This window comes from Trachypithecus francoisi, unplaced genomic scaffold (genome assembly GCF_009764315.1).
Source record: "Trachypithecus francoisi isolate TF-2019V2 unplaced genomic scaffold, Tfra_2.0 Lachesis_group3, whole genome shotgun sequence".
In the NCBI taxonomy this organism is placed as follows: domain Eukaryota; kingdom Metazoa; phylum Chordata; class Mammalia; order Primates; family Cercopithecidae; genus Trachypithecus; species Trachypithecus francoisi.
In genome coordinates, this window is record NW_022681468.1 from 26,920,650 (window position 1) to 26,946,634 (window position 25,985).

The 25,985-nt window shown below is 37.9% G+C and overlaps 1 protein-coding gene across 1 annotated transcript; it reads left to right on the plus strand.

The window, feature by feature from the left end:
- Positions 1-10,743: 10,743 nt before the first annotated feature.
- DIO2 (iodothyronine deiodinase 2) lies at positions 10,744-25,508 on the plus strand. The gene is made up of 2 exons (XM_033187250.1): positions 10,744-11,802; positions 19,761-25,508. Exons 1-2 carry the CDS (start codon positions 11,581-11,583, stop codon positions 19,935-19,937), a joined length of 399 nt encoding a protein of 132 aa, XP_033043141.1. The 5' UTR covers positions 10,744-11,580; the 3' UTR covers positions 19,938-25,508.
- Positions 25,509-25,985: the final 477 nt, after the last annotated feature.

Here is a 25,985-nt window from a genome sequence, read left to right on the forward strand (position 1 = left end):
TGCTTGAGTCCAGGAGTTTGAGGCTGCAATGAGTTATGATTGTGCCACCACACTGCACTGAAGCCTGGGCAATGAAGCAAGACCCTGTCTCAAAAAAAAAAAAAAAAAAAAGAAAGAAAAAATACTTCCATTTTTCCTCTGGGCATTTCACCAATAAATAACCATATATAGTTCAAGTAGAAAGGCAATCTATAAACCTTTTGCCATTTAAAATTAGCAAAGAGTTAAACCATATGAAATTGCTTTTTTGTAGATTAAGAAAAGGTTGAATGTGGTAGTTTCATATGGCACAAGGTAAACAAACAGTATCTCTGTGAAGAGGTTCAATTTTTCAGAGCTATTAAATGAAAGTTGCTAAATAAAACATTCAAGAACATAGGAAATTTTTGCATTTTCCAGTTACTTATATTTCTCCCAATGAATATAAACTGAGTCTTGCTTCCTGCCCTCTACTTTAATGTCAATGATTATGGGAGCAAACATTATTAAAAGAAGGAAAATAAGCAAAAGAAATTCATAGAGGGGAAGGCTAGGTAGATAAAAATGCAATGAAAAATGCAGATTGTTACAAACTTTGTAATCATTTCTGTTTGACAGTGTTTATCTCTTTAAATGTTTATTTTCTTACTCATTTTTATTTCATTTTTATGTGTCTCATAAAGTTGGATATCACTCAATGTTTAGTTCTTTGGTGTCTGATCATAGAAAGCAGATTGCCCTGGCATTTTTATGTATTGTAGGAAAAGAAAGTCATTTTCATGTATTGAGATTTATTATTTGAATATGTTTTTCAATATAGTCAAGCACACCTACAAAATTTAATGTACATGCATATGCAAGTGTGCTATACTTGTAGAGCATCAGGTAAAATTTTATACCTCTGTTAGAGAGAATGCAGAGAATCAATTAGTTGCACACACTTCTCCCCTCCCACCTTCCACCTCTCTCTTAGTAATCGGTGATATGGGGAAGGGTATTACATTTTCCATAAAAACCTCCAAAACATCCATTCATCACTTTCTGGGCTTGGGGTTGTTCTGGAATGGTAAGTAGTTGAGAAGATGACAGATCACTGACGAAAGAGGTTATTACTTGTAGGACAAGGTCAATGACTCAGGAAGGGGAATGACTTTAGAGAGTAAGGTGCACAGACCTATTATGAGATGCACTAAGAAGTTTGTAGTCATACAGTATTTGTTTTATGGTAAATTGCTTGTTTTTTGTATCAATGAAGTTTCATTATGAGAAGCTTCTCATTAGGAAACACATTAGTTTGGTATTGATTACTTCCATGAATTCTTATCATCTGCTTCTGTTTTATCACAGTTGTCAGATTCTTATGACCTGGATGGCAATTTCTTGTCATACCTTGTGGGACATTGCATTTTGGGATAGATGTAAATGAATAAACTGAGACCACCTCATAATTTTAAAAGCAATCTTACTCTGAGTCAGCATGTGTACTGCATACCATTAAAAATGAATGGGGAAAAAAAGGAAATGACTGTGGTTCAATAATTTATGAAAATGTTACAGTTTTATTATTATCTGTCTCTGCCTTTTTTAAAACACCTATCACTGTATCATATAGGTACTCAGACAAAACATTGGTTTCTAGCTCAGAAATGATGGAGAAAAATTTCTATTTCCCATATATTTCTTAGTAGCTTGACAGATGATTGTCAAAGAGTGAGCAAAAAGGTAGATATAAAAGAAAAAAAAATCAAGTAGCTAGCTAATTTATATAATGCTTTCTGTAGACAATAATACTGTTGTAGATATTCTGGGAAAACCAAAAACTTCACTGGAACTTCCTTCAAATTACATAGGAAGCAAGAAGTCACTAGGGGTTATAAAGATGGACACAAGATTGGTTAGGAACTTATGTTGAGTAGTTCCTTATACACATCATTCTACTTTTGCATGTTTGAAATTTTTCCATGATAAAAAGTTTTTTAAAAAATCTCAGGATTTAACTGTTTTCCAGCAACAATTTATACTCTGAATATGGAAATCAGAATGTTCATTGTACACATATATGAGAGACTCTGTATTTCATAAATACTTCCTATTTTCATGAAATCTTGATCCCTACCTCTTTCTTGAGATGGCCTATACAATTCCACTACCAGTAAACATCCTCAAAGTCTCTAGCCGTGCCTCCTGTGCACTGTTCAGGTAACTTGCCATGAGAAGACAGAGGTAAGAAGCACCACAAATAAAGAAGCAAGAGAAATTTCCTGAGGTTTAGACTGAGGAGAATTGGAAGAATGGAAATGTAGATTAAAATCATTTTTAGTTATAAGCCCATTCCCCCCACAAGCAGCATTAATATTAGTTATTATATTAGCACTAATATTCATACTAAGATTAATTCCAAAGGCTCTAATATTATCTAGTCACTAATTTGGAATGTCAACATGTTTTATAAAAATGTCTTGGTAAGGTACCTGGCCAACCCCAAAATGAAACGAATGGCTCCAAATTATACAAGTGTGACTGTGGAGAACTAAAACTTAATTGGTTGCTGCTATCTTCACCACTAATGTATTCTTTAACTATAAATTAACAGCATTGGCAAGAACTGCTTCCTAGTTTCCATGCTCTGTAACATCTAGATGCTGAGACTCATTAAGCTTGTATGTACTAACTTTCTGTTAATTGAAAAGGAGACAAAGGATGTACCCAGGTCCCTGTTCCTTGCTGATACTGATAGGGTCTGTCAAAAACAAAGATTGCGTGGTGGTGGGCGCCTGTAGTCCCAGCTACTCGGGAGGCTGAGGCAGGAGAATGGCGTGAACACGGGAGGCTGAGTTTGCAGCGAGCTGAGATCGTGCCACTGCACTCCAGCCTGGGCGACAGAGCGAGACTCTGTCTCAAAAAACAAAAACAAAAATGAAACAACAACAATAAACACACACACACACACACACACACACACAAAACAAAGATTGCAACGAACTTCTTTCCTTTTGTTGATCTCTGTCAACTTTATGCTTATTGAGAGAAGGTTATCCATTCCTAATTATGTTCTAAGGTCAAATACCACATAAGTTCCTCTCATAGTGATTTATAATAAAATGTTACAAACACGATGTATACAAAACAATCATTTTAAACTTGTTCCATTATCAGATACCACGTGAATGAATTTCATTTTGCAATGTTCCATTTAGCTGGGCCTGTGCATTTTCTTCATTAACTCTTTCTTGACTCTGGCTTCACACAGATTTGGGTAATTCTTTCTCTATACTCTACGGTACGATTCAGTTCTATTATATTATAGCACATATTATAGCACGTAAAGAAGCATTGTGTTGCCTTCTTTAGTTTATATGTCTGTCTCCTCCTACTGGTCTCTACATTTTTTTGAGACCCAGGATTATTTTCAATGCCCAGCACAATGACTAACTTTGTAGCTTTCGACAAATGTTTGTTGTAAGTGAATGGCTAACTCAACCACAAAAATAATAATAATAAAAATGACTTATAGTCAATCCTTTGAGTGATTTTGAGTAGAATTTCTAATGTTAGTCGACGTCTCTTGGCTTTTTCCTTTTCCTTTTCTCACATATCCCATGTCTTTACACTGGGGCTACAGATAGAAAAGGGAAATATTTTGCCTATTGACTTTCAATTTCATATCCTGCCATTGAACTAACCTCTCCATTCTTTATATTTCTCTACTTTTCTACTATTTAGCATCTATTGTGATCAAGGCAATCAAATACTATTTATTATTACACTGCCCTCAAATTCCTTATGACATCCATTCATCTAAATCCAGCCCTACCTTCCATCTTTCTGCTTTGCCATTTGCCTTTTCCAACCACTGGTACCCTCTACCTCCTTCTAGAAGAGTGAGTCTGTTGTATAAAAAGACAATATTTTGAGATCCATAGTTTTCAGGTCCCAGGACAGTAGGGTAACATTTCTGTGTAGGATGATTTAAGTGATCTCTTAAAGAGCATGCAAAGTAGTACCCAAAATATTGGCAGACACTGCATTTTTTTTCTTTTTTCTTTCTGAGACGGAGTCTCCCTCTGTGGCCCAAGTTGGAGTGCAGTGGCCCAATCTCGGCTCACTGCAACCTCTGCCTCCTGGATTCAAGCGATTCTCATGTCTCAGCCTCCCGAGTAGCTGAGGTTACAGGCATGCACCACCACACCATGCTAATTTTTGTATTTTAAGTACAGATGGGGTTTCATCATGTTGACCAGGCTGGGCTCCAACTCCTGGCCTCAAGTGATCCACCCATCTTGGCCTCCCAAAGTGCTGGGATTAGAGGCATGAGCCACTGCCCCGGGTCCAAACATTGCATTTTCTTGAGGCTTTACTTTGATAAGCACCTTGTCCATTAAAATGTCAGTGATTTTCCTCCTATGTTTTTAAAAGTTTTTCTACTCCTTTCTGGTCCAGGAAACTTAGAGAGCATTTGTTTTCCAGGGTCAGGAATATTTGGCCATTTTATTTATACTCCCCCTTGAATCTTGGAAAATAAAGGGAATGCTATGTGGTAATTTAGAGGTAAGGAACATACCTCTCTCGAGGGCTCTGCATCAGGTTCAGTTTAGGGTTGAGTTTAAGATTCAGGTTGATTATTATTATTCTTTAGGCAAAGAACCCACCCATAGGGTTCCTAGTTACAGATAATTTTTTCTATTTTTTACTACATCCAAAATCTCCATCAAGTTAGGTAGAACAGGTTGGTAATTCAAACTAAAAATAATATGTGGCCTGCCTGCCAGGATCTGTTTTTTTGTTTTGTGTGCTTGTGTGTGTGTGTGTGTGTGTGTTTCTTTTTCTTTCGTTTGTTCTTTTTTTGTCGTTGTTGTTTGTTTTTACAAAGAAGGTTTTATTAGAAGGAATCTATTGACTTAGGCAGGTCCGAAAAAACTTGTCAAGATTTTTTTTTGTGTATCGCATATTTTTAGAATAAAGCTAAGTGCTTATAAACTTGAATATATTACCCATCAACATGGTATAAATATGAGAAAACATTTTAACCTCCATTTTGCTGGTAGAAAAATAAAATCAGAGATTTGTTTCTGGTCATATGGGCGTCTATGGCCCCAGAAATAGATTCTGTGACTTATGAAGTTCACCAGAATGTGACATCTCTTGATAAAAGGTAAATGTCAAATTGCTGAGTGAGTTGGTTTTATTTAACATTTATCAGAAAGCAATAGAGATATTTGCTTTGAGGAGTTCGAGGTCTTAGATTGGTGTATCATTTAGCTCATTACTGACATAAAACGTCTTGGTTTTATTTTGGGAAGGTATAGAATCTTTAAAGCATAACAGAAAATTTCCCTGACATAGTAAAGCATGACTATTTGGAAATTTGTTTTTACATCTGTTTTGAAAATAATCATTTAGCTAAGTGGTCACATCTTGATAAAAGACTCCCAGTGTCCATCTAATAAATGAGACTGGATGTAAAAATAGATTCGAATTTCATGCCTTATATTTTGTCCTTGGAAGACACACTAACGCTTTCCTGTCTACCACCTCTTAGAAAAGCATAAGGATTCACTTAATCTGACAAAAAAAATTAGTCTTTAAAATTGAAATGGAAACAGAACAATAATTTATAAATTATTGTGTTCTGCCAGTTGCTGAGTTGTATTGTTTATGTAATGTTATGTAGTAACTTATTCTGAACCATTATTTTAAGAGTACCACAAGCTTAAAAAGGTTTTGAGAGAGAATTTTATTAGCCTACCTTGAGAGTGAATCCGCTGATAACATTTTCATAACCTCCCTTGGTAACACACTCATTATACAATCATCCTCATTGCAGGTATTTTATCCTGTTACCAAACAGGAATTTTTCATGCTACAGTTAATTCTATTAGCTTCCTCATTTCCACTAAAATTAGAATAGAATATCTAGTTTATTTCCTTTGAGCCTTACTTAGTGTACTGATTCTTGAGAGAGGGGATGTGGCATCCTTTGCTCTCAGTGGGAACAAACTACACCATTACCTCTGAAATGGCATGAGCCAGCATGTTTCTTAATATATTTTGCCATGCTTGGTGTTCACATATTCAGCATATGAGGGAGGTGATGGATAAGTGACTTTTTAAAAAAACTGCTGTAAAGCCTTTTATAAAGAATGACCTATTTTATTTTAAAACTTAATATCATCTGGTGGTTTCCTATGAGCTGAGGAAGGAAACAAAGTAAAGGAAATGTTGTTCCAGAGATGATGGCTATTTTTGACCATTTTCCTTTGTTTCTTTTGGTCTAGTGCATTGGGTCAAGGATTTAGAGAGAAAGAAGAGATTGAGTCATAGTTTCAGAAAAGAAAGGGTGAGTTCAATTTCCTCATTTTGAGTTTTTCTTTCCTTTTTTTTGGTCATGAATGAATTCACCATGTTTAACTTTACAGAGCCTTCTTGATTCCCCTACCACACCTCTTCCCACACCATTCCCAACTCTGGGTGTCTCTAGAGGTTGACAAACTGTTCTCAAAACCAAGTAACAGTCAAGGCACCTGGAGAGGTTTGGGCAGCAAGGGGAGGGCATTGGCTATCGACGTGGATCTAGACAGGCCAATCGCAAGTGAAGGCTACTGTTGTCTCCTAACAGCTGTTCTGTGGCCTCTGTGAAATGCGGTGGTGGCTTTCATCCAGATACTGGGCAGCTGTTGCCTCACAAAAAGCATTGCCACAATTGGCATTAATTGGCTCTCTGTTGGCGGCCTCCACTGGCAATTCATTGAACCTTTTCTTTCCCTGCCTTTCTCCTACTGTCCTTATCTGCCTTTTTCTCTTCATTTTTGCTTTCCCTCTCCTTTTTATTTCCTTTGCTTTCTTTTCCCCCCTCTGTCTTACCAGTAGGTAGCCTGGAAAATAAAAGAGAAGCCACAGTTCCTGAGGGAAGAATGCATTAACACCTCAGATGGATGCTGTCTGCCAGCACTGCAGAGGAACCTACGGAGAGGGCTGCTGGGAGACAATGCTCAGACCTCCCAAGGCATCAGCCTGCCCTCCCGCCCCCAAGTTGCTTTGCTCAAGGTGTGTCAGAGTTTACTTGGGATTGCGTATTTTATCCATTGAGCTTCTCCTTTCATCACAAGGCAGAGAACACGGCTGTGTTTATAGAATGGATGGGCCCACAGGGAATTTTTAGTGATTCAGTAGTTGTGGTGTAAGCCCTTCATCATAACTCCCTGTCAGGCACAGTCACTAGAGGCAGAAGGTTCTACAGTTTGTGATTCCTTGCCCTGATAAGAGCAGCGCTGTTTTAGGGGTTGTGTATGGCAACCATATTCTGAAATCCAAAATCAGCATACCTGCTGTTTCCAGACATTTTTGGATTTATAATGTATTTATTTGACAGGTTTTTAATAAAGTAAAAATGAAAATGCCATTTTTTAATTATGCACTTGACAAATCACTTGATTTAGAAAGAATAAAATTCCACAAAACAAAGACAGCTTGAAAGTCCATGGTATGAACTGTTAAAATCACAGAACTGTCTGGATGCTCTTCTGCTCCTTCAAATATAATAAGGAAATGGTAGTGGCAACTGTTGTGCTTAAAATTTCCAAGTCTGCTTTCAGATTATCCAACTTTATTTTCTCAATCTCAATTTTAGAGTCAAGAAGAGGACTAAAGAAGGCTAGTGACTCATATACTTGTTATTTTCCAACCAGAAAGAGGCAACAGTAGGACATAATGCTCTTTTACTATGGAATATAAAAAAGTTAAAACAATTTTGCAAAGGTTTTTTCATAAAAAGCCCAAAGCATTTGCCCGAGGCTGCTTCTCTTTGGAATTTAAACCCCATGTACAACATCATATGGGGAAATGCAACCGACATGCCGCTCATTTGTTTGCATTTAACTCATTACACGTTGATTGCTAAGAACACATACATGACCAAGAAGATAGCCAAGCTGCTAAGAACACATACATGACCAAGAAGCTATCCAAGCCCTTCGAAAGGATACATGAAATCTAAACAAGGATCCTCAGTCGGGACAGTCTTAAACAGATGTGAAGTCCTAATAGCCTTTGCCATTTTGAAGATTAAATTACTAGCAAACCACTTTCGACAAGGGTTTTAGTTCTCAGAGTAATGACCAGGACCCATAACAGCCATTAAAGAAAAAAAGAGAAACTTATTTAGAGTTAGGGAAAATATCCCAACACCAGCTGGGACTCCCTAATTTTGGTAATCTGCTTTCTCTCATCTATATGATGGGAAAAATCATACTCTATCACCTTAGGATTATTTTGTTACTTAATGAGTATAAAATTACTTGAAAATCAATGTGATAAATACTCTTAATAACTGCAACAAGCAATTGTGGACCATGCATAAAAAAAGAAATAGCTTTGGAGAAATGTAATTTCTTGGATGGACAGATTGTCTATCTGCTAGAGGAATGGCCCACAGTTTTGTGATTTGTTTATTCATTCATTTAGAAGGATGATAGAAGAAATCTGAGAAATGACATAATCAGATTGGCTGTGTGTCTTTTTGTTCTCGTATTTTTAAAAACATTCCCTTTAAACACTTCTAACCTCAATAAATAAATAAAGAGAAACAAAAGCCCCCAACAGAGTCCTAATTCTAATTTATAACGATTTAAAGTCTGGATATGCTTTGAACTTTGAATTTAAAAGTAAGGTTTTTCTGATTTTCTACCAATCCTTCTCCTTAGCTTGCAATTCACAAACGTACTTTTCTCCTTCAGAGCTAAAGCAAGTGAGAGAGAATTGGTTTAAAGCTGCTGAAGTCTCCACTGCAGGGGAGCACTGGTTTAATTCAATCAAGGTAGAATGAAGGTCTGAGAAGGGGAGAGATTTTAAGGTTTGGGCAGTGAGTGGAAGCAGCATTTCCTGAGTCCACAACGCATTCTGCCATTGTTGGTGGAAACTATGGCAATATAGCTTTCGTATCTCCACCAGTTAAAATACCGTGTTGTCAACTCCCTGCCTTTGTTCTTTCTTTTTTCCCATAAGGACATTGAGTAGTTTGAGAAGGTACATGCAGTAAATGTACATTGTATATATTAGTAATATTCTTTTGCTAACATTGTATGCTAGTCATAGGGAAAATATAATTTTTCTATATGGTTTATATTATTTTTCTAAGCTTTGAAGTATTTAACGATTTTATCCATGAGATACAAATTCAAAACTCATCAGGAGCCAAACTAAGGAAAAAAATGAAATAATTTGTAGGGAATGCTGAGAATTGTGTCACAAGAGAGGGCATTGCACAAGGCCACCACGTTTTACAATTCCAGGGCACCCTCCATTCACGTCCTATTGTATGTGAATGGTGCCCCCTAGTGTAGAGCAATGCAGAGGCCCTCTACATGCCCTGTTCATTCATTCATTCAGAACATCCATCCACATTGAGCTGTGTGGCAAGCATGGTTCTAGGTGTTGGAGAGGTAGCAGTGAACAAAGTGGGCAAGAATCCTTGATCTCACAGAACCTAAAGGCATTCTCTTTTGATTATTATGTTTTAAAGGCAAAAAGCAACCTGCCAACCAAATAAAATGCATCAATATGCAGAATTCAGTTCACAGGACCACAAATTAATGACTCTTGTCTAGACTTCTGAATTATTTCTGTGATCATGAAGGTTTTAGCCACATGGAAAAAATACACAATACACTAACCACAAGCTTGCACCTACTGCTTAGCTTATGCCTAATGAGAGCTCTGGCTACATAGAAAACTCAGCTAATTAATTTTCAATTACAATTTTACACCCCATCCCGAAGTCTGTACTTGCCTTACCTTCTTCCAAGAAAACATAATTCCTAGAGGTGATCTATTGGGTAACATAGGATGAAAAAGTAGAATGAAATGGGGGTCATGCCATTCTGCCAAAGCATTGTCTGCCTAAATATCTATCCTAAAGACTCATGGGAGAGGCAAGCCATTGAACAATGGTCAGTGTGGCACCTTGAGCCAATTCAGTCTGCTCTTAACTTCCTATACATTTAATTAAATTTCTTTTCAAACAAAAAGGAAGATTCCTTAAAGTATCAGGTCTCTTAGGGGTTATGCTAACAGAAGCAGGTGAAACACCAAATTTAAAGAGCTTTCATAAAGAATTAATTTCTCAGCCTTTTGGCTTCTTAATGCTAGTCCATGGAAAGTTTTAATTTTATCTGCAAAATGAAGCTAAAAGAATGTCACCTAGTTCCTTCCCTGTCTGGAGGAATTTGGATTTTTTTTTTTTTTCATTAGAAGCTTGGGTAAAACTAAAAAGAAACCTGTATTCAAGTTTCTGCAAGCAGGTTTAAAGAAATGCTGTAATGGTACTCAAATAGTTTACAAGTTTTCCACCTACAACTCACTTTGCATTTTCTTAAATAAGATAATGACTCAAAAAATTTAAAGGACCTAGGTCACAGATCTTACGAAGAATTGGAGTCATGGTATAAAGGTGTAAAGATTGTACATAAACATTCATATTTTCCAAGAAACAGAGCAAAGACCACCTGTGATAACTCTTCCTCTTTTCTACCTGCCTTCCAGGATCCTTTCTTTCCAAAATCCCTCATAATGATAACGATAATCGGAAGAGAGAGTGTCGGCCAAATCAATCTGCACATTATATTAAATTACTTTTCCCAAAGTTTGGGAGCATTTCCTGAAAGCTGTCAAGGGTATTAGTTTTCTTCTCTCTCTTTAAATCACAAAGCAAAATTCCACTGTCTCTCCCCCACCCCTTCTAAAAAAAAAAAAAAGTTGTCGAGTTTTGCTTTTCTATTCACTGCAGTCCTGGCCAAAGTAAAGCCCTCTTTCTCAATGACGTCAAGATCTTTACCAAGATTAGGCTTTCATTTCTCTATTGCAGCAATTAGCCAGGGAATGTATAAAAGGCGTCAGGGCGACTCACTGGGCTGCAGAGAGAGGCATTTTGCACCACAGACAGCTAGCAAGAAGGGAAAGACAGAGAGTGAGAAAAAAGAGGAGTCAGCCGCTCCTGGGGAAGAGAGTGAGACTGGGAGAAAGAGAAGCACAGAAAGTGTGTGTAAAACGGAGTAAAGAAAAAAAAAACAAAAAACTACCCTTAAAGCACATTAAAAAAAAAAAAAAAAAACCTCTGGCAATTCAAGAAAGAAACAGTCTACGTTTAAAGAGCATAGAGACAATGAAAGGCTAAAGAAAATTTTAAAATCTCTGCCACAGTCTCATAGGTGCTTGGAAATGAAAGTAGAACTGCCTGTCTTTAACGGACTCTGACAGGGGTAACTGGATTAGGGACGAGTACGCCAGTTTTTTTTTGTTTTTTTTTTTAACATCTTAAATCCTGAAAAAAAAAAAAAAAAAAAAAAAGCAGCAGCTCCGAATTGAATGAATTGATGGGCACACTCCAACTGCTGGGCTGGAGAGACTGGACTTAGTCTTGCCATTTCTGCTTCTTTGAAAGAGGAGACAACTTGGGCTTCCTTTTAATTTAGTTTTTTTCCCCCTTCTCCCCCAACCCCCAACCTTCCCCCTTACCTCCCCCACCCCCTTTATCACCACCCCCCTTTTAAATAAGAGGGTGAAGGGGAACCAGAGCGCACAAGGGAACTGACTCAGGAGGCAGAGAAGATGGGCATCCTCAGCGTAGACTTGCTGATCACACTGCAAATTCTGCCAGTTTTTTTCTCCAACTGCCTCTTCCTGGCGCTCTATGACTCGGTCATTCTGCTCAAGCACGTGGTGCTGCTGTTGAGCCGCTCCAAGTCCACTCGCGGAGAGTGGCGGCGCATGCTGACCTCAGAGGGACTGCGCTGCGTCTGGAAGAGCTTCCTCCTCGATGCCTACAAACAGGTGAGCTGAGCTGAGAAGGGCTTCTCCTTAGGTCTACAGGGGCAGGGGCTCACATGCTGGGAGCAGAGGCCATTGGGAGCACTGGGGTGAGAGCTGTGAAGCCCTATTTGTGGGGCTGCCAAGTGAGCCTCTGAGTTTACTTTCCACACCTGTTGCACAGGTTAGTTTGGGAGGGTGACAGCTATTAAGCCATAATAACTCTGTGTGACCTAATGAGGAGTCTTTCTACTAAGGGTTATTAATATCTTGCTGTGATTTGGGAGTAGAAGGCATTTGTGCTGGTACAATCTCTTGGGAAAAGTCAGAAAATGATCGGGAAGAGGAGACTGCTGCATTTATTCTGCTCTTGCCATAAACTGGAATTTTCATTTTTTGCTTGATGCGAGGCTATGTGAGGTACACTGAGGAAGTATGCTCAAGGGGTGGGTACTGAAAAGCAAGAAATGAGAAATGCTACTCAAAACTCTCAGACAGTTGACAAAATAAGAAAATGGTCACAGAAAGTGTGATTGGGCATCATAGCTGCTTGGTTTCTGGTCGAGGTAAGAGTTAATGAAAGCAAGCAGCTGTGTACCACCTCCTCTACACGGATTCAAATTTGAACCCTTCGGAAGCGATTTTCAGGCAGTGAGTCCTGAGTTACTAGATACCAACTTGCAAAAGAAAAATCTGAAAACTAGCTGTCAGAAATCCAGAATTTGCAAGGGGAGCCTCCTTTACTTTGTTTCTCAAAAATAAAAGATGTTGCCCTAGAAAGAGATGATGGGTCTATGCTTCATTAAATCTCAGAGCTGTTAGGAGCAGTAGAGCAGTGGTCTCCCTTACCTGGTCAGGTAGTGTCCGGGGGCTGCTCTCTCAAAATCAGAGGTGGTGATCTTAGTTTCTAAATGCAAAAGACTGTGTTCCAGGCTTTTTGCTGGTTAGAGAGGTGGGTAGAGCATTTTCAACTAAGATCTTCAGGGGCACAGAGGAAGATTTTGGCCATGGTCTTTTGTCAGTTTTCCGCTACCTGCTATGCCCGTATGACTTCTAAAGTTCCCCTCCACCCCCTCAACCTGGCTTGAGAAGAATGAACTATTTTGGCAAAAGTAGTTATCAAAATAGACAATCTTGGTTTCCCTAAAAGTGTAGTGGGACCTTGCCCAAGATGCCAGAAAAAGGAACTGTACATCTGTATTTTAGAGGAATATAGAAGCCAGGTGTTCAGTGAAGTGGTGTGCTTTAGGCAGGCAGCACCTTAGAACCAGAGACGGGGAACTTGAAATAGTAGAGGCACAAGGGAACGCGTCCTCCATAAATAAACACTAGAAAAATAAAACCATGCAGCAGGAAAAGAGAAGAAGTAACTTGTAAAATTACAAAGAATTCAGGACAGGATTGTTCTTCTGAACATCAGATGTTCAAGAAGAAAATATCTGTTGTGAACTAGGAAAATTTTACCACAATACATGTCTGTATTACTGATAGTAACCTAAAGAGAGTTTGTGTTTATTGTTGTTAAAAATGTGAATAGCAAGAGCTCTTTTTAGTAGATGGAAATTCTTTTATGAGACTATGAATTGGTGCTCAAAGTTCTAACAGTAAAAACTCATTTATATTGTGCATGTCAGAGAGCATGGGAGATCTAGAGAAGTAGATATTGAATTCGTCATTTCATTTTCACAAAAGTATACATTGAATGGGAAGTCTTCATGGTTTGTTTTAGGGGAAGGCAATCTGGAGGCAGGTGGAGGAGTGCACAAGTATATCAGACATTAACTAGGAAGTTCCCTGTTCAACATCCTATTTTATATGTGTTAGCAGACACCATGGAAATATCAGTGGTTGATCTCAGTATATTAAACTCTTACTTTTTGGGAGGACAATTGCCTTTTGTCTATAAAGTAAAAACAAAAATAAAAACAAAACACTTATTGGAGGAATTTTACTTATATACATAGATTTCTTATATAAATGTCATGTTTCATTAAGAAAAACATGAAAAACGTCATCTCTTACATAAACAATGGGGGCTGTAATGTTACCCACAAATATTAAGTGAGGTTGTTTCTCCCATTAAGCAGCTTATTGAACATAAAATGTAAAAGCAAACAAATACCTCTTTAATAAAGTTTATTGCTTTTTTCACTAATGTATAGTGTTCCATTGTGTTGCAATATGTTGTTATTCCTATTCCAGGAAATTGGGAAGGATGAGTGATTTGTTTTCTTTTTTTGCATATGGTTTGTATATTCCTCTTCTGTTTTTCTTTGTCTCTGCCTACTGATTTGATTAGTGACCAAGTTCACGACTGATGTTATTACGTTTGCTTTTGATGATTTATGTAATAACTACCATGTGTAGAAGCAACCTCAGGACCCACATGTCCAAAGACAAGACTGGAGTGGGTGTGTGGTAAATGGAAACATTATGAACACAGCTGGAACTGAATGATGGTCTTTTTCTGTCTTCAAGTATGGCAAGGGTAGCGGTTTCTCTGGTGGCATTTGAGGGTCACTCAGAACCTCTCAACCAGGTTGAATCACTTCTGTGAATGCTGTTGTCATCTGTGCCACTGTCTTTGGGTGTAGTCATTTCTAGAGACATTGTAGGAGGTTCTGTTTGAGATGGCGTCACACTATTTCATCATCCTGACTTGCATTATTTCAAGGCTGCCCATCCCTAGAAGTGAAGTTTTCCAGGATGAGAGGGGTGTGTGCCCATGTGATACAACTAGACATGTGATTTGCCGTTAATTCTCCTTGTTGCTGCATGTCAGATGCCTGAAAAGATATGTAGAGAAAGTGGAGTAAAAGTATTATCCCTGTGCTTTGCCTCCACAAGGGGCAACACAGAAATAAAGAAAGAACAAAATAAAATTTTCTTTTCTTTTCTTTTCTTTTTTTAAATAAACGCTTTCTTAAAAGGTTGAAAAGGATTTGAATTAACTTTATGGAGAAGCCTTTAAAGATAATGTGAGTTTAGTAAGAGATGGATTCTGTGTACAATTTTGATTGAAAGGAAAGTCTATAGACACTGGTGAGAGACCCTGAGGTGAATAAAAGGTGTTTGTTATTTAAGTTTCTTCAGTCAGTGTCATTGCATCTGAACAGTATATCCTTGTGTTGGTGCACAGAGACTAAAAACATGCAACCAATAAGCAAACTGCTCTGTCTGGGAGCCTGGCTCTTACCTAAATGAAGTGTAAAAGTAAACACACAGTATAGATGCTGACAGGCAGTTTAGCTTCTGCACGGTTAATATTGCAGAGGTACAAAAAACATATTCATTTGAACATATAATTTTGGTTTTGAAAGGGTCTCTTTAACATTCTCCTCCTCCTCTTCATTCACCTCAAGCCTTTGACACTAGTTTCCACAATGGAAAATGGCCCTTTTAAGAGAGAAACAGTCCCCAAAGAACACAAAGCAGGCCACAGCCAGAGCTTGTCCATCACTTGGATAAAACATTGGGGAATGATAGAGCTTAGAGCTACATTTTCAAGGTACAAATTAAAAAGAGAATAGCTAAAAGGGAATTGAGCTCAGAGGAAGGAGTACGTAGCCTATTCTTCAACTCTGATTTATTTGGCCAATCTGAATATAAATGGTTAAATCTCTGCTTAATGATAGTTTGGCCATGTTTCTAAGGACATTGATGTAGCCTGGTCATTATGTCAAAGAATTTGAAACTTCCTGATAGTTAATAAAGCCATTTTCAGGGCTTTGGATAGCAAGAAGTATGTGTGAAAATTCTGCTGCCACACACCCACCCTTCATTTTTATAATTTGCTTTACTTTCTATTATGAGATTATATGATATATTGTCCACAAGCCTTTCTCAGGCTGTGGAAAAGAAAAAGAAATAAAACTCCAAAACAAAAAACAAGGTTAGTAGTATATGCTGTATTTTCTGCTTCTACTTGATGAATGGTTCTTTTCTCTCCCTTGCCCTGCATTTCACAGTCCACATGCTAAAGCAGCATTTCCTTTTTCCCCATGCACTGAACACTGAACATCATCAAGGGAATCGAATTTTTATATATGCTATATGTTTGTGTTCATGTTCATACTTATAAAGATGTCCATGGCAACATTCGAACTTGGCCCAGAGATGTCTTCTGTTGTAAAAAGGCAAATCCTTTATTTACCTCCTTTGTTGGTGTTGTGTTGATGTTGCTGGCAAAATCGTAAGAAAGGACCACTGTAATAGTGCAGATGAGAGAGATAAAAGTCAGCGATGACAATATCACATTTTACGTATGTCCTTTCTGATCCTTGCAAAATAAAGGGACCCTTTGGGAACATCGGAACTTCAAGACCAATTAGTGGAAATGATGCTTCTTGTGTTTGGGCATTAAATACTGGGCAGGGTTCTCTTTAGAGCAGCTAATGCTGGCAGGGAAAGAGGTACCGACCTAATTACTCTTCCGCAAGAGTAAAAAATGCCTTTTGAATGCCTCTTTGGCAAATATGTCTCATTAAGGACAAAAACCAAACACAAACCCTCTAAGAAGGAGAAATTAAGATGATAGGTAACTTGTGGCCAGACTTTCTGTGCCACTGTGGGAAATTAAAACAAAGTTTGGGAGTACCAAGGGATAACTTGTTTTTGTTGAGCTTCTTTCCTGCAGCCTAAATTTTATTATGGGACCGACTTTATTTTCTTCATCATTTTGGCTCTGTGTCAAGGAATGCTTTGCTCCTGGGGAGAGCAAAGAATCGTCCATCATCGAAGACAATGGTGATTCTCCCAGCCTGTCTCAGCAGGGCGCATAACCCAGCAAACCAAGAAGTTCTCCATTTGAAACTCTGGTCTGTTAGGAATTTAATTTTTATGGTGACCAAATGGGGAGATGAGAAGGAACCGTAATATCCTTTTAGAATATTTTCTTTTAGTTTAAAGGAAACTTACATATCTAAAAAAAAGTGTTTTTTTCTTTATTTTAGCTAAATTGTCCTCCATCAGCTTTTAGCAAAAATGGACACATTTTATGACTAGTATATGAAGCTTATAAAAGCAGACTACTGGTCTATTCACATTTGGATTTATGGATGGTGGGTGTGTGTTTTTCCTTCTTAGTTTTATTAATAATATTAATTTTATCTATGCATTTTCTCTTGTCTAGGCACCGTCATGAATAAGAATATCCATTTATGACATTGTAATATTCAGTAAGGGACCCTGGCTGCTCAAAAAAATAAAAAGAATAGGCCACATTTATTTTGTGCACTGACCAGATGCGACAATCAAGGACGGATCAATGACACTGAGTGGTGATTATGGTAGTACTCTACGAGACAGCTCCAGGATTCATATTTCTAAATTTATCTGCCTCAGTGAGCTTATACATCACCCAAATATGATTATGTTCATTGCAGATCAGGGTGATGATTATGTGTAAAATTCTTCACTGACCTAGGATTATAACAACTAGCATTCATTCAATAAAATAAATACTTCCCAGTCTAACCCTAATCCTAACAAAATGCTAAATCCCCCACATAAGAGCATTATGAATTTGGTAACTTTCCTAATTTTTTATTTTAGAGTGACAGTGTTGTACTTACTCTAAATTTCCCAAGGCAAATTAGTCTGTGTTTTGGAAAGCATTCTGCAGCTGAACTATATACATTGTCTCTAAGAAGGAGAGGGTGCATTAACTTCCCAAGAAAATTTACTGCAGGTAACAAGAGAGCCTCCTGTGACAAAAGCATCAGATTAGATTATTCAGTTGGATAATCAGACATAATGAAAGGATCAACAGGTCTGCTTGGATGAGTCAGGGGGTTAGAGGCCCATTTATCAAGGCCACAAAATTGTTCATAGGTTTCAAAAATGATTCCAAAATGCAGATGCATGTTTTTACCTATCAAGAACCTACAAGTGTACAGGTTGCTTACTTAACAGGAAGTCACTATAACAGACTGATCTGAATGCATTTAGGTCTTCTTATCACAGTATGTTGAGGTACACAGTACACGTGATATTGTTAAAACATCCCTTCTAGAATCATTACTATTATTTCAAATGGGAAAGATCTAAAGAGAAGAGGCTGCTACCCACTACCTAGATCTATAAAAAAGGAAGTACAAAAAGAACCCAAGGATGAAAAGGTTTCTAATACCTTCAACATGCATATCTTTAAATTTGATGTATATTTTCACGCCTTAAAGACTGGTGTAGTTCATATGAAAGAATCCAGCAAAATGTGCTTATTAGATTTCTCCATCTAGTGTCACTTGCAAATTAACCAAGAAAGTTCATATAAGTAAAATAATTTTCTCTGTGGCGGTGACTAAAAAGCAAAATGTACTTACTTAAATCACACCAGCAGCTTCCTTTCTAAGAAGGAAGATTATTACCGTAAGATTTCTCTTAGAACACTAATGATGCTTATTTCAAACCTGCCCTGCTAGGATTTTTTAGACGGGAGAGAAAGAACTTTAATTCTTTCTCTACAGTTAAAAAGAGTTATGCATTCATATTAGATAGAAGCTTCTGACTAAAAGCCCTTGAGTGTATTATATCAGTTTGGACTGTTACATCTTTAACAATTCACTTCTAAGTGACTTCAATTAACAGTAGCATTATGTGTGGCTAGATGTATATGAGGGAAATAAGTCGATCCAGTTGGAAGTATATTGTAATATTAAGGATAGTATATAAAAATCAATTGTACTGTCGTAAGTTGTCCCTAATGTTATTGGCTTTGATTAAACCATTCCAAGGAAGATCCAACTGTATTAATTCAAACTGAAGTAATTGGCTCTTTTACTGTTGCCTGCTTTTTATTATCACTTTACAGATTCAAAGGCTGCAAACTTTCCTTCACTCTGTTTTCAACTATTTAAACCATGTGCAAAGGGAGCACATGAAACAATTTTTATCTCTACCTCTTCTGCCCCAATATTTTATAATTCAGAGGAGCTTGTTAACAAATTGTAGGGTAGAAAAGTACTGTTTAGTGTGACTGCCTAGATAAAGACAGGGAAACAAGCACACATGGAAAATGAGAAATTAATATAGAACTGTGGAGTAACCATTTTTGTTTCTTTTTGTCTTTTTTTTTTTTAATGGAAATTATAAGTTTGAAGTGGTAAGAACTACCTTGTAAGCAGTGGCAGTAGAAGCCTCCAGGGGGGATGCCATGTTGAGGAGAGTTCAAAGCTTTGCTCGGGATATATATATATATATTTTAAACACAAAATTGCCCAAGAATGATGATGTTTTATTTCACATGGTGGGGTAGCATCTGATAAGGGCAACACACACCCATATAATGACAGTGCACAAAGAGCTCTTTTTCTCTTGTTGCCCTCCAGTTGCCATATGTGGAAGATAGGCATTATTATTTCCATTTTACGGGTGGGAAGACTGAATCACTAAAGAGGTTAAGTGGAAGTAACCCTTCTTATAAATGGTAGACCTCAGGTTTTCTAGGTCTGGCCAAGAATAGAGCCCACTGGTATCATTGGCCATTGGTTGAGATTAAATGACTTAGTATCATGCAAGAAAATAGAGGTCCTGCCTGGTGTTTCAGAATTCAGAAGGAGGCACCATGTCCCAGGACCCTGATAATTTGTCTTAAAGTAGACCATTTGCTTCTAACTTTTAAAATGAAGTCAATTAATCATTTGTTATAGAATGCATGTTAAGAATTGATAGCAAAATAAAGATAGTAAGGATATCAGCCTTGGCTTAATTATAAAAAGAGTTAACTCCAGTGCCTTCAGTGATGAAAATAATTACCTTCAGTGACTATACAGAATAAAAAAGACTTTTATTCTCTTTTGGGCCATTCTTTACATTACCTGCCATGAAGCCTCTTTACGCAAATCGATACATGTTTACCACATGCTCTGAAGGAAATACCACACTCTGTTAGAGCCAATTGTAACTATTTAATGTGAATTGAAATGGCAATGTGTTTAATGTGATGTTCTCACCTTCTTTTTTTTTTTTTGTTTTACCCTCAGGTGAAATTGGGTGAGGATGCCCCCAATTCCAGTGTGGTGCATGTCTCCAGTGCAGAAGGAGGTGACAACAGTGGCCACGGTACCCAGGAGAAGATAGCTGAGGGAGCCGCATGCCACCTCCTTGACTTTGCTAGCCCTGAGCGCCCACTAGTGGTCAACTTTGGTTCAGCCACTTGACCTCCTTTCACTAGCCAGCTGCCAGCCTTCCGCAAACTGGTGGAAGAGTTCTCCTCAGTGGCCGACTTCCTGCTGGTCTACATTGATGAGGCTCATCCATCAGACGGCTGGGCGATACCTGGGGACTCCTCTTTGTCTTTTGAGGTGAAGAAGCACCAGAACCAGGAAGATCGATGTGCAGCAGCCCAGCAGCTTCTGGAGCGTTTCTCCTTGCCGCCCCAGTGCCGAGTTGTGGCTGACTGCATGGACAACAACGCCAACATAGCTTACGGGGTCGCCTTTGAACGTGTGTGCATTGTGCAGAGACAGAAAATCGCTTATCTGGGAGGAAAAGGCCCCTTCTCCTACAACCTTCAAGAAGTCCGGCATTGGCTGGAGAAGAATTTCAGCAAGAGATGAAAGAAAACTAGATTAGCTGGTTAAAGGTATGATTATAAGAGAGCTTATTGTTTTAAAAGTTATATAAAGGCAAGGACATTAAGAACTGAATCCCTATTTCAACAGAGCCCTGTTGGCTTACTGAAAGACAGGAGTTTATCGGAAGAACATGAATCTCTAACAGCTCCATCCTTCTTTCACTACTCAAATGGCACTGGGCTAAGAAGTAGCCGTATCACCTCTCTTGGTAAAAAGCCCTATGTGAAAAGATCCCAAGACGGAGAGGAAGAAACCCTGATTCAGCATGTGTTCATTCTGCATTGAGAAGGAACTGATACAGCTGATGCATGCTTTGAGACCAGAAGAAAAGACTTACCTGAATAATTACTACATTAGGGAAGCTACTGTCTACGTTAAGATAAAGGGTATTGCCTTGGCGCTATTTGGCATGGATGGAGCCCAGTTGGAAAATTCCCAAATATTACAAGTCCTTGAAACCAGGCCATGTGGTTAGACATTGGTGTTGTGATTAGCCATTGGTGTTAAGGTTAGACCTTATGTTAAAGTCATTTCTGATGTTCCAGTTTCTAGCCATGTAGTGCTCTCAGTCTTCATATCCCAGAATTTATTGGTATATTTTAGATACCAAGAATGATCCCTCAATCTAGGAGGTTAGAATGATCATCTGTAATCTGAGGGTTAATTTCTAGGCAGGTGGAGAGAGTGCTAAAAAAAGAAATGAAATTGACAAGCTAGGGAGGAGGAGGCAGAAAGATTTGGAAAATTCTCTGTTTCTAACCTTAAGCTGTAGAGAATGGGACTCATCTGTTAACCACAGAAACATAGAAACATACACAAGGCCAGAAAAAGAAGAAGGAGCTCAACTAAAAGTGGCATAGAGAATACACATATAAAAACAATATATTTGTCATATGCTCCTAGAGAGGAGAAAGGGGAGATGGAAAGAAAAGAAATACTTAAATATTTGTAATTGTGAGGGGTTTCTTTTGGAAATAATTACTTTTGAACCATGTATGTGGTATGTATATTTTCAGTGGGTTAATTATACCCCCATGATACCTATTAAAGGAAAACCAGTGGGTCTGGTGGTGCTGGTGTTTTCCTCTCCATTCCTACAATTACTATGTGGCCCAAGTCATTCCTAATCTCAGTCTCTATAACAGTGTTCTCTCTGAATGCTGCGCTAAAAAAAGTATACGTACATACATACATACATACAAATATATATATATATTCTCAGCTGCTATGGGAGGTAGGTACCATGGCCATTCAGCACAGCCTTGATTTCCTCCCACAGTAGGTGAGCTATAATGAAGAATAGGTGCAAACAAACAAGCTTACTTCCATTGCAAAATAGAAGAAGAGGAAGTTAGAGAGAATTCCGATCAACCATTTTGGAGGCTTTGTTGTAAGGCATCCCCCGGTATCATGGAATTTCCATTGACATTTGAATTTGGACTTGGATCTTCCTTTGGTCCCATTAGCTGAGGTTTAGTCCCTCAGTATCTAAAGTCCCTATAGCATATGATTATAATGCTATTTTAATATATATATTTTTTTCTTTTTAAAACAGACACTATAGTTTTACCCATAAGTAATATTTAAGATTATAGCCCCCAAAAGAATAGACCAACCAATTTCGTATCATAATTTCTTTTGTAAATGTGAGACTATTATGAAATCATAGTGTATGATTGTATTTGATGGTACAGTCAAAGAATCTTTTGTCCATTCCATTAATAACTGAATAAAAAAATAAAATGGATAGATAAAAACTAAAGTAGAAAATACATTCTTAAATTAGTTGTCTGAAATGAGAAAAGCATGAGAACTAAGTGCAAGAACCAAAAGTATTTTATTTTATTTTTTAAATGGGAGCAACATATCAGTCACATCACTAGCTGGTATATTGTGTAAATATTAAAGCTCCATTGTGACTGATTTTTCATGGCAACATCAGCTTTCTAATGTTTTAAATTCTATAAAAACCACCCACAAAGAAACAAAACAAATTTCAAAAATGTCATGTTATCTAATGAGTTGCTGGAAAACATACTGAGAATAACCATTTCCGATTCCTCAGTTGTTAACCTCTACATTCAAGGCTTATCTCGGCCCCCATTGATTTTTAACCTCAAAATGGTGTTGAGATTTACATGGGACGCTAAAGCAGGAACATAAAGAACCCGGTTGCAGCACATTCACACTGTTGTCCTTAAGCTTCCCCTTTGTTCTATATGTACGATAATGTAACAGTATGTCAGATAAGCCGGTGGGGGGATGAGATTTGGCTGAGGCAGTGCTAGTCAACTGGGGAAAAGGATGATGGAAAAATCACCCAGTTGTGCTATATTTTTAAAGAAGGAGGTCATTTATGTATGTGCAGACAATTCTCCCTGAGGATAGCCCAATAGAGAAATGAAGCAGAGGAAGGAAACATGGAAAGACGTAGGCTACCAGGGAGGAAGATGTTCAATAGAACATGTAAGAATTTTCTGGAAGAAAGGCTGTGGAAGGGCCAATGGAGAAAATGAATGGACAAAGCTCAGGAATCCTACACTATGTAGAATGCCTTGGTGTTATCAGGGTTAAGTCTGTAATTATGTAACCTATTTATCACAACATGAATTTTTATGATTTCTTGTGATGTATTCTTTTATGAAATTAACAAGAACTCATTATTTTGAGGTAGAGGAAAATCAATGCTTTAGCTGATATGCTGAGAAATTATTAGTTTGCCAATACTCACCTACCTATCATGTGTTTTATAAGGTGTGTTCCTTTGAAGAATTGTAGTTCTTAGTCTCACAGGGAAAAGTATATCTATTTATATATCATAGTATAAATCTATGATATATTTATATCATATATAAAAGTCTGAGTTCTCTTTCTTATTCCCTAATCATGTTTCTCCCATAGACTGTGTTTACATGGAGATATCAGTTAGGCCTTTTGAGCTGCATTAGCTTGTCTATTATTGAAATAGTTTCCAAGAAATTTTAGATATTATCATAGCATCTGGGTTTACTCAAACACTTATTGTTTGAAAGACTTATGTCTTGGAACTATCGAAAACTGACTTTATTTATTGCTTAGTGAAAATACTAGTGGGATCAACAATGATTTTCTTGAACGGGCATGAATGGAGATGCCTGCTTAGTAATGTAGAAGTGTTTCATACAGCTATTAAAATGTAACTGACCTCCTTAGAGGCAGATTAGTAACTGTTCCTGCTTTGTATAGCTAAGTGACAGCCACTTAACTTACATGACTTTCTTTTTTCACATTGGGTCTCTGGTCCTGTGTCTTCACCTCATTTATAGAACGTCTCCTTGATTTTTGGTAATATCAACTTCCCAGGGGTCTGTTTAGTTCATTTTTTCTCCCATTAACCAGGAAGTGCCTATTCTCTCATCAAGGTGGGAAGAATAGCCTATTGTCTTTCATTTTGCCTGAGTGTATTTTACTATTTGGGCTCTGAAATAAAAATTATGAAATATGGTGAGGTCACATGTTGGTGCTGCCTTGCTGCATAAAATTCTAGAGGGCAGGTTAGAGACAATATGTATGCCTTTGGGAAAAGTCAAAGGTGGATTATAAGGTGTTCTCAGCATGCCCTGTGGGCTATGTGCAAAGCAAGAGGGATTGACTAATTTACAGGATGTCCTTTTATGTCAATCATAAGAGGATGGGTGAATCTGGACATTTGTTCTACCCGACCTCTGACTGATGGTTTGGAAAATAAGTTTAATTAGAGTCATATGACCATTGAAAAAGGAAAAATGTAGACACTGACTTCTGTCCCACTGAAGGATTAATGAAAACCTTTACTAGCATTTAGAGCTTTTCAGAACATCCCCAATGTCATGTGTCTCAGCAGTGGAGACTGACAGTAAGGCTTTTAATTTTAGGAGCCTTTTTTTCCCCCCCTTAATGGTATTGCCAAAAATCAGAGTTAAAGTATATATAGTTAGATTCCAACTTCCTCCTTCACTCTAAAAATAGAATCCAAACCCACTCTTCATATATACTTCCGGAATGGGGCTTGAGTACCAATGTGTGCTTTGCAATTGGCACAATCTTGGTCATGTCCTGAGGCTCTCTAAGAAAAGAGAGGATCTAGGGTGGGAGAGCTAGAAAGTTGCTCACTGGGAAGAACAAGGCCCTAAGGGCTTGGTCTACAAATCTGGGAAGATTTGAAAACAAACTTCTCACAACTGAAGGAAGGCTGAAGGCTGCTGCAAGTCATTGAGTGACTTTAGGATGAGCAAAACATCAGGCCACTTCCTAATGCCCTATGTGTATAGTACCAGAAGCAAGGTCTCAGATTTAACAGACCTAGCTCTGTTCCAAGGTGAGTCTGAACCAATAGAAGGCAAACATGTGCAGGTATCCAAACAAGACTGCTCATGCAAGTCAGGGCTGACTGCCCGTCTTAGGCAGCAACAGCAGAGCTCCAGGGAGTTTATTCAATATTTACTGAGACTTCGAAGACCCAGCAGATGTTTAATGAAGTCACTATTTTGGCTCAAACCCTCCCTTTCTCCCCCTCCCCTGAAAAAGCAAACAGGTAAACACATGAATGAAAGAAACCCACAGAAGGGGATGGGAAATAACGAAAATTCTCTCAAGACTTCACCAGGCCCATGTCACTGGTCAGTGTGGTTTTTATGTGTGTTAGGATTGGGGGATGTAAAGAAATAAGTATCCAGTACTTTATAACCAAAGCAATGAAATGATATTGGGTAGGGAATGTTGGCCAGTTTTGTTTAGTTTTGCATCACGTTGTCACCAGACTCACTAGCCCAAGTAATCGGGCACCCGAAGAGGGAGACAGAGATGTGCAGAGTTGACCAGTGTGCGGATGATAACTACTGACGAAAGAGTCATCGACTCAGTTAGTGGTTGGATGTAGTCACATTAGTTTGCCTCTCCCCATCTTTGTCTCCCTAGCAAGGAGAATATTCGGGACATGATGCTAAGAGTCCTGGGTAAATGTGGTGAGAATGCATGCGTGCATATGCTACTCATATGTGCTTCTCAGTTGCAGAAGATGAACTGCTTTGGAGATTATCAGTAGAAAGAGTGTTATCATATGGGTGCTGAGTGGTATGTGTGCTTATACAATTTGTTCTTGTATTTTAATAAACTTTGAATAAAAGAATAAAGCTACTCTTTGGTTCTATTTGTTTATTTTAACATTTCTCCCTAGAACTTGCCCCAGGCTGGAACATATTCATGGTTGACAAGGGAAAGAGAATCCATCATTCTAATATTTATTCCTTGGTATTTGTGGGCAAAGGAGCCAGCAATGCCAGATTATTTTAATCTCATGCTGTGTGCCAGAGTCTTCAAGGAAATCAAGACACGTAAAAAGAAAATCTTCAGATACTTTCCATATTTATGAACAAGTTACACACAGAATTCATAGAAAGGGGCCTGTTTAAGAGACTGTGGAGCCAACTTTTACTTTGTTAGATTTACATCTCAGGTTTTCTAAGTGCAATTAATATACCTTCCAAGAAGTTGGTTAAACTGACACACACACACACACATGCACACATGTACTATAAACACACACATCTACATTATTTGTTATATGATTGGCAGTGTATTAATATGTGATAAATTTGAATACATTTATATCAA

What these genes read in the sequence shown, in the direction of transcription:
- DIO2 (XM_033187250.1), top strand. Translation starts at nt 11,581, where the DNA reads ATGGGCATCCTCAGCGTAGACTTGCTGATCACACTGCAAATTCTGCCA. An exon ending in TCCTCGATGCCTACAAACAG is followed by an intron (nt 11,803 to 19,760) that starts GTGAGCTGAGCT and finishes TTTTACCCTCAG; the next exon opens with GTGAAATTGGGTGAGGATGC.